Source organism: Anomaloglossus baeobatrachus, chromosome 7 (assembly GCF_048569485.1).
Source record: "Anomaloglossus baeobatrachus isolate aAnoBae1 chromosome 7, aAnoBae1.hap1, whole genome shotgun sequence".
In the NCBI taxonomy this organism is placed as follows: domain Eukaryota; kingdom Metazoa; phylum Chordata; class Amphibia; order Anura; family Aromobatidae; genus Anomaloglossus; species Anomaloglossus baeobatrachus.
In genome coordinates this window covers 231,534,517-231,552,838 of record NC_134359.1, presented here as the reverse complement: position 1 = coordinate 231,552,838, position 18,322 = coordinate 231,534,517, and the positions used below count along the sequence as shown (strand labels likewise).

Sequence of the window (18,322 nt, the reverse complement as noted above, 5' to 3'; positions counted from 1 at the left end):
CTACTGTACAGGGGGCATTGCTACTGTGCAGGGGGCAGAACTACTGTACAGGGGGCATTACTACTGTACATGGGGTCACAAGTGGGCATTACTACTGATCATGGGGCATTACTACTGCACAAGGGGGCACTACTGTTGTACAGGGGGCATTACTATTGTGAATGAGGGCATTACTGCTGTACATGGGGGCATTACTAGTGTACAGGAGCTCACAGAGAGTATTGCTACTGTACAATGGGACATTACTGCTGTACAGGGGCATTATAATTGTACAGGGGCTCACAGAGCGCATTATTACTGTACAGGAGGCATTACTCATGTACTGGGGAACACAGGGGGCATTACTACTGTACATCAGGTCATTACTACTGTAGAGGGGCTCATTGATAAGCATTACTTTTGTACATGGGGCTACTAATACTATACAGTGGCTCACAGGGGACAGTCTCTTGTTTTTATTTTCTCTCTGTTTATCTTTTTCAGGTTCCCATTTGTGGACTATGGCGGATTCCTTGGACTACGGCGGTCCTGCTATTTTTTTTTGTTTGTTTTAATACAGTAGTGAATGATGGAAAGTGTTTATTTTAATAAATCATTTTGTTAAATTGTGTATGTTGTCTTTTTTTTATTAGTGGGTTATTAATAGCGGTGCCTGATAGACGCCTCTCCATTACTATCCCATGGGCTTGCTGCCAGCTGATATTACACAGCTGACATCAACCCCAGCTATCATTACTCCGATTGCCACTGCACCATGGCAATCAGGAAGAGGCGGGCAAAGCGTCAGAATTAGAGCATCACGGGATTATTACTCCTGATGCTGTCATGAGTCACTTCCTGTGAGAGTCAACAGAATGCCAGCACTCTCAGGAGACCAGCATTTCTCCTGATCAGTGCGATGCTGCAGCATCGCTCTGAACAGGAAAAGCCATCGCAGTGTACAGTCATAAAGTCCTCTAGGGCAACTAGTAAAATCAGTAAAAAATATTAAAGAAATAAATAATTATGTAAAATATGAAAAAATAAAAGCTAAAGCTCAAATCACCCCCCTTTTGCCTCATTGAAAGCAAAAAAATTAAAAAACTAAAGAACAAAATTGAGACATCCCTGAGGTAACCAGGTGTCACAAAACAAGGTAACATCACTGTAACAGCTCGGGTCCTACATAACTGTGCCAGTCAGTACACACACACACCAGGACACATACACTCCAAAACCAGGGCGGGAGACTCCCATAGAACCAGGTGACAGGGCTGGGCACTGTGAGCTAACAGGCAGACAACTGGGTAGGGAGAGATCAGACCTGGGGGAGGAGTGGATGGCCTGGGGAGAGTGGGAGAAGTCAGTTAGCGGGCTGGAGAGACTGAAAGTGAGCAGTCGCAAGGAGGAGAATGAGTTGTCAGTAAAGGTGTCAAGACAAAGGAATCTTGAGACACAGTGAAAGTAGCAAAGACCCCGCCAAGACCTGAGTAGAAACAGCAGCCACTCAGGGGAGAAAATATCTGGAGAACGAGAGGTCAAGCTCCAGGGACAGTGGAATGCTGTGGGAGTGGAAATCCAGGGCTCCTAGTACTTTGCACGCACGGGGTGCAGATCCGAGAACAGACCGGGACTTCAAGCCGTCTATTAACTCTGCCGGGTGGGTGGGTTTCCAGGACTCATCTGCCACCATTAACATCCGAGGCATAAGCAGCAAAGGGAGGACCGGGACATATTCCCTTAAATAGTCCAAACTGCCTGCGGCAGGACCCAGACACCAGGAGGACCTCCAAGTGCTCCACGCCAGGGAGGACCCACACACACACACACAAGTGCATCGGTGGGCGAGTGGCACCAGGTCAGCTGGCACAGGGACACAGGACTCGGGCGCACCTGGGATCCAGCACCTCCCCAGGTTGCGAACCCAGCTGTAAGTAAGGCGAAGAAACTGCACTCCCCTGTCTGGACTGAGGTATTTCACTGCACCTCCACATTAACCCCTACCTACCCCTGGGGAAAAGCCCTGCTCGCGTAGGGCTTCACCATCCACGCTGCCCCATCCATCACCCCCAGGGAAGAACGGCAGCGGTGGCCATGCCATCCCTGGACACGCACCGCGTGTGGCGTAGTCGGACTATTTTTATTATTTTTCCCATTTTATTTAAAAACTGATCAACGTGCCCCTGGATCTGGGACCCCTCGAGCCACGGATTGCCCGAATCCGAGCAGCTCGGCTGCCCCGGGGTGCGACAATACACATATTTGGTATTGCTGAGTTCAGAAATGCCTGGGTTATAAAAATATAAAAGCAATTAATCTGATTAGTACAAGGTGTAGCGAGAAAAAATATTCCAGATGACAAAATGATGGTTTTTGGTCATCGCAACATGGCACTAAAATGCAATAACAGGCGATCAAATTATCATATACAAATATGGTATAATTAAAAACATCAGCTCAAAACGCAAAAAAAAAAGCCGTCACTGAGCCCCAGATCCCGAACAATGAGAATGCTACAGGTCTCCGAACATGGCGACAAAGCGCTATTCTTTTTTTGGACAAACTTCTGCTTTTTCTTCACCCTTTAGATAAAAGTAAAAGTATACATGTTTTGTATCTACGAACTCGCACCGGCCTGAGGCATCATAATGCCGGGTCACTTTTACCAAATTGTAAACATGGTGACAGAAAAAAAGCAAAAAAAACCCTCTAAATTGTGGAATTTCACTTTTTAATTACAATTTCTCCACTTTTGGAATTTTTTTTCCAATTTTCCAGTACACTACATGGAAAAATGAAAAGGAAATAAAGTAAAATGGCCATGGCTTGAAGGGGTTAACAAGACCAGAAATGTTCTTACCTCAAAAAATTACGAAAAAAAAAATACATTCGGGTTAATAAATGCGTCAAAATATGGAACGCTTCACGAATTTGCATGGATGGAAGGTGACATTACATTTGTATAGGGGCACAAAGAGGTAATTTCTACTTTATAGGAGCACAGAGGGCAAACAATACCAATGAATGTGGCTGATAAAAGGGCCATTATTATTGTGTGGGTAAACAAATGGGGACATCACAACAGTATAGGGGGACAAAAGGGGGCACATAGGGTGTAATATAACTGTACAGCCCTAAGAGAAGCACAGTTACTGTGTAGGAACACAAAAACAAAGGCGGGCCAATGGTAATGGACGGTGGTCAAAGAGGCACATTGTTACTGTATAGGAACACGAAAAGGGGCATGAGTACAGTCTGGGGGACATAAAGTCATATCTAATATATAAAGCTGAATGTGTGTGTGTGTGTGTGTGTGTGTCCGGGATTGGCATCTGCACCGTCGCAGCTACAGCCACAAAAGTTTGCACACTCACACGTCTGGACCCCAAGAGCGTCATAGGCTATGTTTTGAGGGGAAATTTTAACGCCACGCTTTACAGTTATTCAACAAAAAACCTGCCTCCATTAAAGCGAATGGAGCTGGGAGCCACAGTGCAGCCAGAACTTCAGAAGAATGCGCAGACACGCCCTTAAATGGAATGTTGGCGTGTCACAATGCAGCCAGAGAAAGAGACAGACACAGACAGGGAAAGAGGCAGACACAGACAGGGAAAGAGTCAGACATAGACAGGGTAAGACACAGACACAAAGAGACAGATACAGACAAAAAGACAGACTGACAGAGAAAGAGAGGGAAAGAGAGATAAAGGTTAAGAGACAGACACAGACAGGTAAAGAGCCAGACAAAGAGACAGACAGACACAGGGAAACAGACAGAGAGGGAAAAAGACAGACAGGGTAAGAGACAGACAAAGACAGGTAAAGAGACAGACAAAGAGACAGACACAGGGAAAGTGACAGAGGGAAAGAGACAGACAGGGAAAGAGACAGACAGGGAAAGAGAGGGAAAGAGACAGACAGGGAAAGTGACAGACAGGGAAAGTGACAGAGAGACAGAGACAGACAGGGAAAGAGATTGAGACAGACGGAGAAAGAGACAGAGACAGTCAGAGACAGACAGGGAAAGACAGACAGACCAAGACAGAGAGAGAGACAGAGAGAGATATACAGAGGGGGAGACAGACAGAGAATGGGAGAGAAACAGAGAGACAGTTACTATCCCGGGCAGCGCCGGGTGCTACAGCTAGTATCTGTATATAAGGGACGTTCCTGACGTCACCGTTCATCGGAATTGCTGGTTTTCGCTGTGTGCTGCTTCTCAAACTCTATGGAGCCTTGTTCTGAGCCTCCATAGTCTTTGATCATTGTGCAACGTCTTGGTAAGCGCCGGACTACGTTGGACCTGCGTGGGAACTTTGCTTTTTAATAAATTGGTGAACTAGTGACTGTGTCTTGTTTTTATTTCTCTCTGTTTATGTTTTTCTGGTTTCCATTTGTGGACTATGGCGGATTCCTTGGACTACGGCAGTCCTGCTGCTTTTTTTTTATTTAATTTATACACATTTATTGGACATCCCTAGATGACCAAATTAAGGAGTAACGCCATTTTTCAATAAAATCAATCTTTATTTAAACATATTTTTTTAAAATATTTTAGCAAAAAAGGTACCGTATAAAAGAGAGGCACGGACAGGCACATAATTAGATCCCTATATTAGTAACTGGGATATTTACACCCAGGCAGGTAAATGTATAGCTAATTACAGCCAAAAACCAAATATTAAATGAATCTAGTGATTATACCAATTATTAATACCAGTATACCATATTCATTGCTGCACAAATCTCCACATATATAATTTAAGACAAGTATCATATGCCATATGGACCAAGAGCAGACTCTGCGGTTCCACCTGCGTTTTTTCATCTGCAGTGCATAGATTTTTTCATGCAGGGTTCCTCCATGAATAATCTGTACTCATAAGAATAAATAAATAAAAGAGTATGGAGGTTCCCTAAGCACGAATCAATTCCATTGAATGCAGTATAAATTAATGAACGCACAAGGTGGTGTCAGCAGAGCCTGCTCAGGCTCACAGATTACATGGAATTCATGACACTTAGAAACATACAATGTGCAGCAACAAACCATCTATGATAACGACCGCACAGACCATGCAAGTCCAAAAATCAACTAGAGATTAGTGTAATTAGGCTGACAAAATACATGATAATATCATAATATTACATCACCTGACTGGGAAGTATCCTGCCGTGACCCTCGCACTCCGACACGTGTTTCACAAACAGCTTTCTCAAGGAGCGTGTCAGAGGTGAGGGGCGAGCAGATTATAAACATCAGATAACCAATAAGAGGTGCCAAAACCTGATTGCATTCAAACGTCACACCAGGAAACAGACTAATCCCATTAGCGGCGCATGACTGCAGTTGCTACGGACGCTTGAAAAGAGACCTCCCACGGATCGCGATCACGTGACCGTGACGTCATGGCCCACACGGTGGTGAGTCATGGCAACCACAGCACGCTATCTGACGCGATGTGTGACGGTCAGTCGGCAGCAGTAGGAGTCATGCGCACTGGGTAATCTGTGATACTTAGAAAATAATACACACAACAGGACAGGAAGATTTCGATCATTCAAAAAACTTATTGTCAGAAAAACTATGCAATCGACTGCAAAAAGGCACATCATTAAATAGAAGGGAATTATTATGCAAAGATATATAATTTTACAAAAAACACCCCATTATAACATACAATCAATATGATAGAGACCTATACAGTCAAGGGCACATCTTTACATAGGAGGAGATCATATTATTATACAGTCATAAATGGATTTACAAATTCTAGAGAAAACACCCCATTATAACATACAGTCAATACAAAATAATTAAAGAGAACACTACTCCATAACACTTGTTCATATAATATATAATGATCCTGTCGGACGACTTGAAAGAGTAGCTCCTTCCCCTAGACATCATTGCTCCGATGATTCAAGTTTTATGACTCACTCTGAGGAGCTGGCCCATAGATTTGAATCAAGAGGTTATAGTCGGAGGACAATAAGGCATGGTTTTAGGAGAGCAGTGGGGTCGTCCAGAAACTCTCTCCTTTTTTCTAACACGGTGAAAACAACAAATAATGACCAGACAGTGCGTCTTATTACCACTTACAATAATAAGTGGGATAAAATGAGGACAGTAGTCCAGAAACATTGGAATATTTTACTGACGGATCCGGTTCTAAAAAGAATTCTCCCATCACGACCATCTATTGTGGCTAAACGTGGTAAAAACTTGAGGGACATGCTTGTTCATAGTAACTATGAACCATTTCAAACAAGCATGTCCAGCCAACCATTGCCAGTTGGTTTTTTCCCATGTGGCCTTTGCAAGGCGTGTGCCAATCTTGTTAAGTCCAAGAAGTTTCACAATTTTGATGGATCACGTGAGTTCGATATTAGACATCGGATCACGTGTTCCTCAAAAGGTGTGATTTACAGGATTGAATGCCCATGCAAAAGGGTATATATTGGACTTACCACGAGGGAGTTGAAAATTAGAATTCGTGAGCACTGTCTGGACATTGAGAAAGCTAAAAGCATCACCGATGAAAATTTGTTAAAAACCATTCCAAGACATTATAAAAAGTATCATGGATGTAATTCCTCCTTGTTGAAAGCGAAAGGTATTGATTTAGTGTCTCTCGGTACCAGAGGGGGGGATCTTGGTAAGCTTCTTGCCCAGGTTGAAAGTAAGTGGATTTACAGGCTGGGAACCTTGACTCCTAATGGGCTGAACGAAAATATGGGATTTTCAGCCTTCCTGTAATCAACCTGGTTGTATCCAAAAAAGAGGGAGGTTTTCTGAGGTGTTTGTTTTCATGATATTTTGTAGTTTCTTGTGTCTCTTGTATCCTTCGCGTATGGATGCCTGGGTTTTAGTTAGATGTGTTTGGTGGGTTTTGTTTTTTATTATTTTAATCGTATATTTTTTTAGTTCATTTAGGTCACCATATATTCGGGTTAATTTCACCAATGGAGTGTGCTGTTTCTACATGTCCTGGGAAGGTTTCGTGTGATGACCGTTGATGTCTAGGGGAAGGAGCTACTCTTTCAAGTCGTCCGACAGGATCATTATATATTATATGAACAAGTGTTATGGAGTAGTGTTCTCTTTAATTATTTTGTATTGACTGTATGTTATAATGGGGTGTTTTCTCTAGAATTTGTAAATCCATTTATGACTGTATAATAATATGATCTCCTCCTATGTAAAGATGTGCCCTTGACTGTATAGGTCTCTATCATATTGATTGTATGTTATAATGGGGTGTTTTTTGTAAAATTATATATCTTTGCATAATAATTCCCTTCTATTTAATGATGTGCCTTTTTGCAGTCGATTGCATAGTTTTTCTGACAATAAGTTTTTTGAATGATCGAAATCTTCCTGTCCTGTTGTGTGTATTATTTTCTAAGTATCACAGATTACCCAGTGCGCATGACTCCTACTGCTGCCGACTGACCGTCACACATCGCGTCAGATAGCGTGCTGTGGTTGCCATGACTCACCACCGTGTGGGCCATGACGTCACGGTCACGTGATCGCGATCCGTGGGAGGTCTCTTTTCAAGCGTCCGTAGCAACTGCAGTCATGCGCCGCTAATGGGATTAGTCTGTTTCCTGGTGTGACGTTTGAATGCAATCAGGTTTTGGCACCTCTTATTGGTTATCTGATGTTTATAATCTGCTCGCCCCTCACCTCTGACACGCTCCTTGAGAAAGCTGTTTGTGAAACACGTGTCGGAGTGCGAGGGTCACGGCAGGATACTTCCCAGTCAGGTGATGTAATATTATGATATTATCATGTATTTTGTCAGCCTAATTACACTAATCTCTAGTTGATTTTTGGACTTGCATGGTCTGTGCGGTCGTTATCATAGATGGTTTGTTGCTGCACATTGTATGTTTCTAAGTGTCATGAATTCCATGTAATCTGTGAGCCTGAGCAGGCTCTGCTGACACCACCTTGTGCGTTCATTAATTTATACTGCATTCAATGGAATTGATTCGTGCTTAGGGAACCTCCATACTCTTTTATTTATTTATTCTTATGAGTACAGATTATTCATGGAGGAACCCTGCATGAAAAAATCTATGCACTGCAGATGAAAAAACGCAGGTGGAACCGCAGAGTCTGCTCTTGGTCCATATGGCATATGATACTTGTCTTAAATTATATATGTGGAGATTTGTGCAGCAATGAATATGGTATACTGGTATTAATAATTGGTATAATCACTAGATTCATTTAATATTTGGTTTTTGGCTGTAATTAGCTATACATTTACCTGCCTGGGTGTAAATATCCCAGTTACTAATATAGGGATCTAATTATGTGCCTGTCCGTGCCTCTCTTTTATACGGTACCTTTTTTGCTAAAATATTTTAAAAAAATATGTTTAAATAAAGATTGATTTTATTGAAAAATGGCGTTACTCCTTAATTTGGTCATCTAGGGATGTCCAATAAATGTGTATAAATCATGTATCTCGGAGTGCTAGTAGGTAACTAATAGGACATGAGGTTGTTAATTGTATATTTTTGCTGTTTTTTGAACAGTTGGTCCCATTCCACAATGGATTTCAAAGCCAGGGAAACCAGCTGGCTGTCTAAAGCCTCTACTATATTTAGCAAGGGTACCGGTGTGATTTTACCCCAGTCATCATGCAAAGATAGTATCAAGAGATACAGGAATGTTTTACATAAAAAAACAAAAATTTGGTGGACAAGTAACTCCCTTGAGCGATATTGTGAGCAAGAAATCATCCCCCGGGGTCTTAGGATTCATTTATATCCTAGCTTTGATCTGGAGCAGGAAGATTTGATCCTAAGATGGCAGAAGGCTGCTGCAAAATGTTCGTTTGAATTTATGAAAATTATAAACGAAAAGAATAAAATTACCTTGCTTAAATTAGAGGAGGAGATAAAGGAACTTGAGGAGGGCCTTCAAAAAGATCTATCTAAGGATGACTTACAAGAACTTTTTGCGAGCCTGGATAAGGATTTTGAACGGTGGGAGAAGGAGATCAGCACTGATAAATTGAAAAAATATCAGCGCGATATCCAAGATTTTGAGAGTAAAAAAATTTATAAATGGCAGATAAAGAAGGAATCCAAGATGGCTACTTCCAGATTTGCCTCTAATCAATCGTTGAATTCTGCATCTGAGAGCAATGTGTCTACAAGCGGCTCAGAAGGTCCCAGAGATCCCTCATATAATGGATACAGAGGGAAACGTAAAGGATATGATATCTTCAATCCGAGGGACAAACGTAAGGATGGGCCGCAGGTAATTAATCTTTCTCAACACATGCTCTCAGATGTACAAATTTCTTTATTAGAAAAGGGATTAACTTTTTCCCCTTCTAATCCCCTAGACGCGTTCACAGCGGTGAAAGATATTCACCTTTTTTCAAGAAAAATCCTGCTTAAAAAATTGCATCATAAGACTCAAGCTTCTGATATCTTCACCACTAGGGAGGAGCAAGAGGCACTTTCAATTTTACAATCTTTGGAGGAGGAGAGCTCAGAGAATGAGGTTGGTAATTTCCCGTTACAGCTTATGAATAAATCTAAAAAATTCCCAAGCTTGAGTATTTGTCCGGCCTTAGAGGTGTTTACGAAAATGGTCTCTCAAGAAATTGAAGAGTTGGCCGCCTCACCTTCACCAGCCCGGAATCTTACTAAAGATGAGTGGGCTGGTTTGAAAGAGTTACAATCCTGGCGGGATGTCATTATCAAGCCAGCTGATAAAGGCGGCAACCTTGTTATTTGGCCGTGTGACAAGTATGAAGAGCAGGCTAACAAATTGTTGGGAGATACTAAATGTTACCGGAAATTACCATATAATCCCACCTCTACTTTTCATAGCTCTTTAGTTGTGATCTTAGAACAAGCATATGACAAGGGAATTATTCCCAAAAAATTCCTTGATACTGTTAAGAAACTTCATCCACGTCTCCCGGCTTTGTACCTGATTCCAAAAATTCACAAGGATCCAATTAATCCCCCTGGCAGACCCATAATATCTGGGAATGGTAGCCTCATTGAATTGGTGTGTCAAGTAATTGACTATTATTTGAAGCCGTTGGTATGCGAGTTACCATCTTACATTCAGGATACCACGGCAGCGCTCAGACGTCTGGATGGGATTCACCTGGAGGATAATATGATGATGGTGTCTGCTGACATTGAATCTCTATATACCTCCATCAGGCATCCGGATGGTCTGAGGGCTGTCTCTTGGTACCTTGAGTCTAGTAATATTGCACGTCCCACGGCGGACTTGATTTTAGTCTTACTTGAGTATATACTGACACATAACATCTTCATATTCAATGGAAAGGTGTATCTACAAACCCAGGGTACTGCCATGGGTGCCTGCTGTGCACCATCCTACGCCAACCTTTTTTTGGGGGCGTGGGAGCGGCAGATTTTTGTGAGTGACAACAATCTATGTACTCATCAGGTTTTGAATTGGATCAGGTATATAGATGATGTGTGGTTTATTTGGGAGGGTGATGTGGTTGGTTTACAGGAATTCATGCAGAGTTTGAATCAAAACAATCTAAATATCAAACTCACATTTGAGTATGGCCGTGAAATCAATTTTTTGGATTTGAAAATTGTGGCATCATCGGACGGTTTGTTGTCCACTCAGGTCTTCCGTAAACCAACCGCCACTAATTCCTTACTACTGGCATCATCTGCACACCCTAAAAATACCATCAAGGGGATTCCTGTCGGCCAGTTCCTCAGGGTTAGGAGAATTTGCTCCGATGATTCAAGTTTTATGACTCACTCTGAGGAGCTGGCCCATAGATTTGAATCAAGAGGTTATAGTCGGAGGACAATAAGGCATGGTTTTAGGAGAGCAGTGGGGTCGTCCAGAAACTCTCTCCTTTTTTCTAACACGGTGAAAACAACAAATAATGACCAGACAGTGCGTCTTATTACCACTTACAATAATAAGTGGGATAAAATGAGGACAGTAGTCCAGAAACATTGGAATATTTTACTGACGGATCCGGTTCTAAAAAGAATTCTCCCATCACGACCATCTATTGTGGCTAAACGTGGTAAAAACTTGAGGGACATGCTTGTTCATAGTAACTATGAACCATTTCAAACAAGCATGTCCAGCCAACCATTGCCAGTTGGTTTTTTCCCATGTGGCCTTTGCAAGGCGTGTGCCAATCTTGTTAAGTCCAAGAAGTTTCACAATTTTGATGGATCACGTGAGTTCGATATTAGACATCGGATCACGTGTTCCTCAAAAGGTGTGATTTACAGGATTGAATGCCCATGCAAAAGGGTATATATTGGACTTACCACGAGGGAGTTGAAAATTAGAATTCGTGAGCACTGTCTGGACATTGAGAAAGCTAAAAGCATCACCGATGAAAATTTGTTAAAAACCATTCCAAGACATTATAAAAAGTATCATGGATGTAATTCCTCCTTGTTGAAAGCGAAAGGTATTGATTTAGTGTCTCTCGGTACCAGAGGGGGGGATCTTGGTAAGCTTCTTGCCCAGGTTGAAAGTAAGTGGATTTACAGGCTGGGAACCTTGACTCCTAATGGGCTGAACGAAAATATGGGATTTTCAGCCTTCCTGTAATCAACCTGGTTGTATCCAAAAAAGAGGGAGGTTTTCTGAGGTGTTTGTTTTCATGATATTTTGTAGTTTCTTGTGTCTCTTGTATCCTTCGCGTATGGATGCCTGGGTTTTAGTTAGATGTGTTTGGTGGGTTTTGTTTTTTATTATTTTAATCGTTTATTTTTTTAGTTCATTTAGGTCACCATATATTCGGGTTAATTTCACCAATGGAGTGTGCTGTTTCTACATGTCCTGGGAAGGTTTCGTGTGATGACCGTTGATGTCTAGGGGAAGGAGCTACTCTTTCAAGTCGTCCGACAGGATCATTATATATTATATGAACAAGTGTTATGGAGTAGTGTTCTCTTTAATTATTTTGTATTGACTGTATGTTATAATGGGGTGTTTTCTCTAGAATTTGTAAATCCATTTATGACTGTATAATAATATGATCTCCTCCTATGTAAAGATGTGCCCTTGACTGTATAGGTCTCTATCATATTGATTGTATGTTATAATGGGGTGTTTTTTGTAAAATTATATATCTTTGCATAATAATTCCCTTCTATTTAATGATGTGCCTTTTTGCAGTCGATTGCATAGTTTTTCTGACAATAAGTTTTTTGAATGATCGAAATCTTCCTGTCCTGTTGTGTGTATTATTTTCTAAGTATCACAGATTACCCAGTGCGCATGACTCCTACTGCTGCCGACTGACCGTCACACATCGCGTCAGATAGCGTGCTGTGGTTGCCATGACTCACCACCGTGTGGGCCATGACGTCACGGTCACGTGATCGCGATCCGTGGGAGGTCTCTTTTCAAGCGTCCGTAGCAACTGCAGTCATGCGCCGCTAATGGGATTAGTCTGTTTCCTGGTGTGACGTTTGAATGCAATCAGGTTTTGGCACCTCTTATTGGTTATCTGATGTTTATAATCTGCTCGCCCCTCACCTCTGACACGCTCCTTGAGAAAGCTGTTTGTGAAACACGTGTCGGAGTGCGAGGGTCACGGCAGGATACTTCCCAGTCAGGTGATGTAATATTATGATATTATCATGTATTTTGTCAGCCTAATTACACTAATCTCTAGTTGATTTTTGGACTTGCATGGTCTGTGCGGTCGTTATCATAGATGGTTTGTTGCTGCACATTGTATGTTTCTAAGTGTCATGAATTCCATGTAATCTGTGAGCCTGAGCAGGCTCTGCTGACACCACCTTGTGCGTTCATTAATTTATACTGCATTCAATGGAATTGATTCGTGCTTAGGGAACCTCCATACTCTTTTATTTATTTATTCTTATGAGTACAGATTATTCATGGAGGAACCCTGCATGAAAAAATCTATGCACTGCAGATGAAAAAACGCAGGTGGAACCGCAGAGTCTGCTCTTGGTCCATATGGCATATGATACTTGTCTTAAATTATATATGTGGAGATTTGTGCAGCAATGAATATGGTATACTGGTATTAATAATTGGTATAATCACTAGATTCATTTAATATTTGGTTTTTGGCTGTAATTAGCTATACATTTACCTGCCTGGGTGTAAATATCCCAGTTACTAATATAGGGATCTAATTATGTGCCTGTCCGTGCCTCTCTTTTATACGGTACCTTTTTTGCTAAAATATTTTAAAAAAATATGTTTAAATAAAGATTGATTTTATTGAAAAATGGCGTTACTCCTTAATTTGGTCATCTAGGGATGTCCAATAAATGTGTATAAATCATGTATCTCGGAGTGCTAGTAGGTAACTAATAGGACATGAGGTTGTTAATTTTTTTTTATTTAGTAAAGTGGTGAATGATGGAAAAGTGTTGGGGAGTGTTTATTTTAATAAAGTATTTTTTACTTGTGTGTATTTTTTTTATTACTGGGTTAGTAATGGGGGTGTCTGATAGACGCTTCTCCATTACTAATCCCTGGGCTTGATGCCAGCTGACACTACACAGCTGACATCAAGCCCAACTACCATTACCCGATTGCCGGTGCACCAGGGACGAGCAGAGGCAATGCACCAGAATTGGCGCATCTAATGTGATGTGCTACTTCTGGGGTGGCTGTGTGCTGCTATTTTTACTCTGAGAAGGCCCATGGTTATTGGCTCCTACTGCACTATGGCAATCAGGAAGAGCTGAGGAAAAGTGCCAGAATTGGCGCATCTAATGTGATGCGCCACTTCTGGGGTGGATGCTTGCTGCTATTTTTAGTCTGGGAATGACCATGGTTATTTGCCCCTGCAGCACCAGGGCAATCAGGAAGAGCCAAAGCAAAGTGCTAACATCTATTGTGAGGTGCCACTTCTTGGATAGCTGTGGGACGCTATGTTTAGGCTGGGAAGGGGCCAATAATCATATGCCATCCAAGCCTGATAATACCAGCCCCCAGCTGTCTGCTTGACCTTTGTAGTTCTCAAAAGTAAAGGGTCCCCGTTTTTTTCTATTGATTTATTTAATCATAAATAGATGTCCAATAAGCTCCACAGGGAACAATTTTATTATATGTCGGCAGGTTTTGCAATTGAGGTAATACTTTTAGAGTTGATGTCAGCTTTGTAATGTCAGCTGTCATCAAGCCCATAGGGTTAGTATTGGAGAGGCGTCTATTAGACACCCCCATTACTAAGCCAGTAAGTATAAAGAGAAAAAAAACACACCCAAAAATAGTTTATTTGAAAAAAAACCACTCCAAACTCTTTCCTGTTTCACCAATTTATTTAAATAAAAACCCAGGCAGGTCGGATGTAGTCCACGGAATCTGACGTAGTCCACAAATGGAAATATGAAGGACGCAAAAAGAGAGAAAGCATTATTATATGTGGGGGGCTGTGCAGTTATTTGTCTGTTTTGGTATCTGCCTATATCTAAATATTTTTTATGTCTAAAGTATTCATTGCTGTATAAAAAAAAAAAAATAGAAAAATGCAGGGGAAAAACAAATGCAAAAACGCGTAAATTTTCCCCGCCAAAAGATGCACCAAACACTTTACATGTGCACAGAGCCTAAAGGGGGCTTTACACGCTGCGGTATCGGTACCGATATCGCTAGCGATCGTACCCACCCCTGTCGGTTGTGCGTCACGGGCAAATCGCTGCCCGTGACGCACAACATCGCTAACACCCGTCACACTACTTACCTGCCCTGCGACGTCGCTGTGGCCGGCGATCCGCCTCCTTTCTAAGGGGGCGGGTCATGCGGCGTCACAGCGACGTCACACGGCAGCCGTCCAATAGAAGCGGAGGGGCGGAGATGAGCGGGACGTAACATCCCGCCCACCTCCTTCCTTCCGCATTGCCAGCGGAGGCAGGTGAGGAGATGTTTGTCGCTTCTGCGGTGTCACACACCGCGATGTGTGCTGCCGCAGGAACGACAAGCAACCTCGTTACTCATCAGACAACGATCTTTGGTGTTTGGACGACCTCTCAAAAACCAACGATTTTTACCACTTTTGCGATCGTTGTAGGTCGCTCGTACGTGTTACACGCTGCGATGATGCTAACGACGCCGGATGTGCGTCACAAACACCGTGACCCCGACGATAAATCGTTAGCGATGTCGCAGCGTGTAAAGCACCCTTTACATTGTAATAAAATACATTATATTTACCCCCAAATTTTATCAGTAAAAAGTCAGTTCAGGGTACAAAAAAATAAGCCCTCACACAGCCCCAGATCCCCAAAAATTAAAACTGTTACGGTCCTTTCGAAAATAAAACAATTTTTTTTTTTTTACTTATTTCAGAATTTTTTTTGACTACTTAAATAAAATAAAACAATCTAGATGTTTGGTCTGTATGAACTCGTACTGACCTCGGGAATGATACCACCAGGTGAGTTTTATTATATAGTGAACATGGTATATAAAAAGCCAAAAAACAATGCGGAATTGCACTTTGTTAGCAATTTCAGTGCACTTGGATTTTTTTTTTTACCATTTTCCACTCCTTTCTATGGTAAAATCAATGATGTCAGTGAAAAGGTGAACTTTTCCCCCAAAAAAGAAGCCCTTCTAGAGTATATTTAAGGAAAAGTAAAAAAGTTCTGGCTTTTGGAATAAGGAGAGGAAAATGAAAAAAAAACAAACGTTAAAATGGCCATGGCATGAAGGGGTTAACGAGGCAAGAAATGTTTTTTTTTTAAAGGGAACCTGTCATCAGGAATTTGGCTTTCAACCTAAACGTTTCCCCCTCTGCAGCTCCTGGGCTGCATTCTAGGAAGGTTTCTGTACTTTTTGTGCCCCTTTTTAAACCAAAATAAACACTTTATAAACTTGTACCTTTCTGTTTGAAAATCGTGTTAATTTTCCATGGGGGCGGGCCGTGTGGCGTCCGTTGCTGTAGCTTACGCCGTCCCCCATGCTCCAAATCATGCCTCATAACGCCGCCCACTGCGCCGAGGTCCCGTGCACGCCGGGACACCTAGTGACGTGGTCGCAGGCACGAGAGTATGGGCGGCGCTGTGATTGCATCGCAAGTGCGCGCCCATACTCTCGTGTGCGCGCTCTCCCCCACTGCCTCCAGCGTTCTGCGCCGGCCCGACGTCACCTCCTTCCCATCGTACCCTGCAGCAGGAAATAGATGGGAGGAGCGGAGCACAGGAGAAGCAGAGGATCTGAGCGACGTACAGAGGGGAGAGCGCGCACACGAGAGTATGGGCGCGCACTTGCGATGCAATCACAGCGCCGCCCATACTCTCGTGCATGCGACCACGTCACTAGGTGTCCCGGCGTGCACGGGACCTCGGCGCAGTGGGCGGCGTTATGAGGCATGATTTGGAGCATGGGGGACGGCGTAAGCTACAGCAACGGACGCCACACGGCCCGCCCCCATGGAAAATTAACAAGATTTTCAAACAGAAAGGTACAAGTTTATAAAGTGTTTATTTTGGTTTAAAAAGGGGCACAAAAAGTACAGAAACCTTCCTAGAATGCAGCCCACGAGCTGCAGAGGGGGAAACGTTTAGGTTGAAAGCCAAATTCCTGATGACAGGTTCCCTTTAAGTCAGTGAATGAGGGTGAAAAAAAAGCTTGTGTTTAGAAATGCGCTTTGGAAAAAGTTGATTGTTTTTTGTATTTTCCATGTCATCATCCATGGCCTGCTGCAGCTGCTGTGCAGGGGCTAATCAATCATATGCTAATCATCTTGTGTGTAGGCTCTGCCACTGAGCATGACTGTACTATTGTAGATGCTTCCTTCTCGCTATGCACTAATCCCTTCATCCCACAGATTCCCCTTTTAATGATGACATGACACCCGCTTGGATAATTTGGCCAAATCGGCCTTTATTATACAAACATGACATTAAATAAATATCTTTCTCTAAAGCGAGGAGGGTTCTTGGAGCTCCAAAACCTGGCGGACGTTCCCATAAAATTGATAAACCATCCGGAGTTGTCCCCAGCCGCAAACGACCACAAGCTCGGGGACACCATGACCGGAAAACCATTTCCCTAACACCGACTCCCAGGGGACCCCACCCTGGAGAGCCCCAAAGTCTGCCAGGTAATTACCATTCCAAATAAAAGAAGGGGGGTTACCATCCACCTGATGTACAACCCCCCACCACCATTTTACCACCAACTCCAAGAACCCCACCTCACTACCGCAACATGACAGAAAATAAATAAAATACCTGGCCGAAATGACGCCGACACATTACTAAAATATACAAAACTTTCTCCTGATGAAAACCCACACACCCAGCATAACACAGGGCGGGAGGGCGGGACCTTTTCTGCTGGCTTCACATGCTGTTCTGATAGTACCCACCCCTTCTACTGATTCTATATTCCCAACTGACCACCCCTAGCACTTAAACCCAGCCCCCTAAACCTCTGACCCCCCACAGCCCGCGCTTTCTTTCCCTGCAACCAGAGTTAACCCCTCGTTGCCCTTCAAAGTCAGTCATGAGTCACTTTGCCCATGGCTCCGCTGTGGGCTCCGTTCAGCCTTGACTGTACTATTGTAGATGCTTCCTTCTCGCTATGCACTAATCCCTTCATCCCACAGATTCCCCTTTTAATGATGACATGACACCCGCTTGGATAATTTGGCCAAATCGGCCTTTATTATACAAACATGACATTAAATAAATATCTTTCTCTAAAGCGAGGAGGGTTCTTGGAGCTCCAAAACCTGGCGGACGTTCCCATAAAATTGATAAACCATCCGGAGTTGTCCCCAGCCGCAAACGACCACAAGCTCGGGGACACCATGACCGGAAAACCATTTCCCTAACACCGACTCCCAGGGGACCCCACCCTGGAGAGCCCCAAAGTCTGCCAGGTAATTACCATTCCAAATAAAAGAAGGGGGGTTACCATCCACCTGATGTACAACCCCCCACCACCATTTTACCACCAACTCCAAGAACCCCACCTCACTACCGCCACCACGAGCATTACCTGAGACCTCATAATGCGAGTCACCCCACCAACAAAGCACTCGCTCCACCTTCCTGAACACCTGCTAACCACAGGTGCATCCACCGCGCCAACCTGTCCGTTCCAAGCCAAGAAACTCCCCACTTCCCTATCCACCTTAATTTCAGTCCTGTCGATCCCCTCTATCGACCGAACCACCAGTAAGGTTTTGTAGGCACAATATCCGACCGCATCATCTTCACCTCTCGGGGAGGCGGAGCATAGCTGCAGTAAACCTTGGCAAATAACTCCAAGTTAATCCCCCATAGGGGGATATCCCCACATCATTTTCACCCGTGTGCAACACCAGCACATCAGGGG

The 18,322-nt window shown here is 43.1% G+C and overlaps 1 protein-coding gene and 1 long non-coding RNA gene across 2 annotated transcripts in view; both read left to right on the top strand.

Annotated features, from left to right (window-relative positions):
• Positions 1-566, top strand: part of LOC142245319 (DNA repair endonuclease XPF-like) — a 115,093-nt gene extending 114,527 nt beyond the window's left edge. The window contains exon 7 of the mRNA XM_075317948.1: positions 484-566. Coding sequence (XP_075174063.1) covers positions 484-554 — 71 coding nt within the window. The 3' untranslated portion in view covers positions 555-566. The remainder of the gene's footprint in view (positions 1-483) is intronic.
• An 8,028-nt stretch (positions 567-8,594) lies between these two features.
• LOC142246101 (uncharacterized) lies at positions 8,595-12,027 on the top strand. Its single transcript, XR_012724872.1, has 3 exons — positions 8,595-9,262; positions 9,351-9,511; positions 11,762-12,027. It is a non-coding gene; the product is annotated as an uncharacterized LOC142246101 (long non-coding RNA).
• Positions 12,028-18,322: the final 6,295 nt, after the last annotated feature.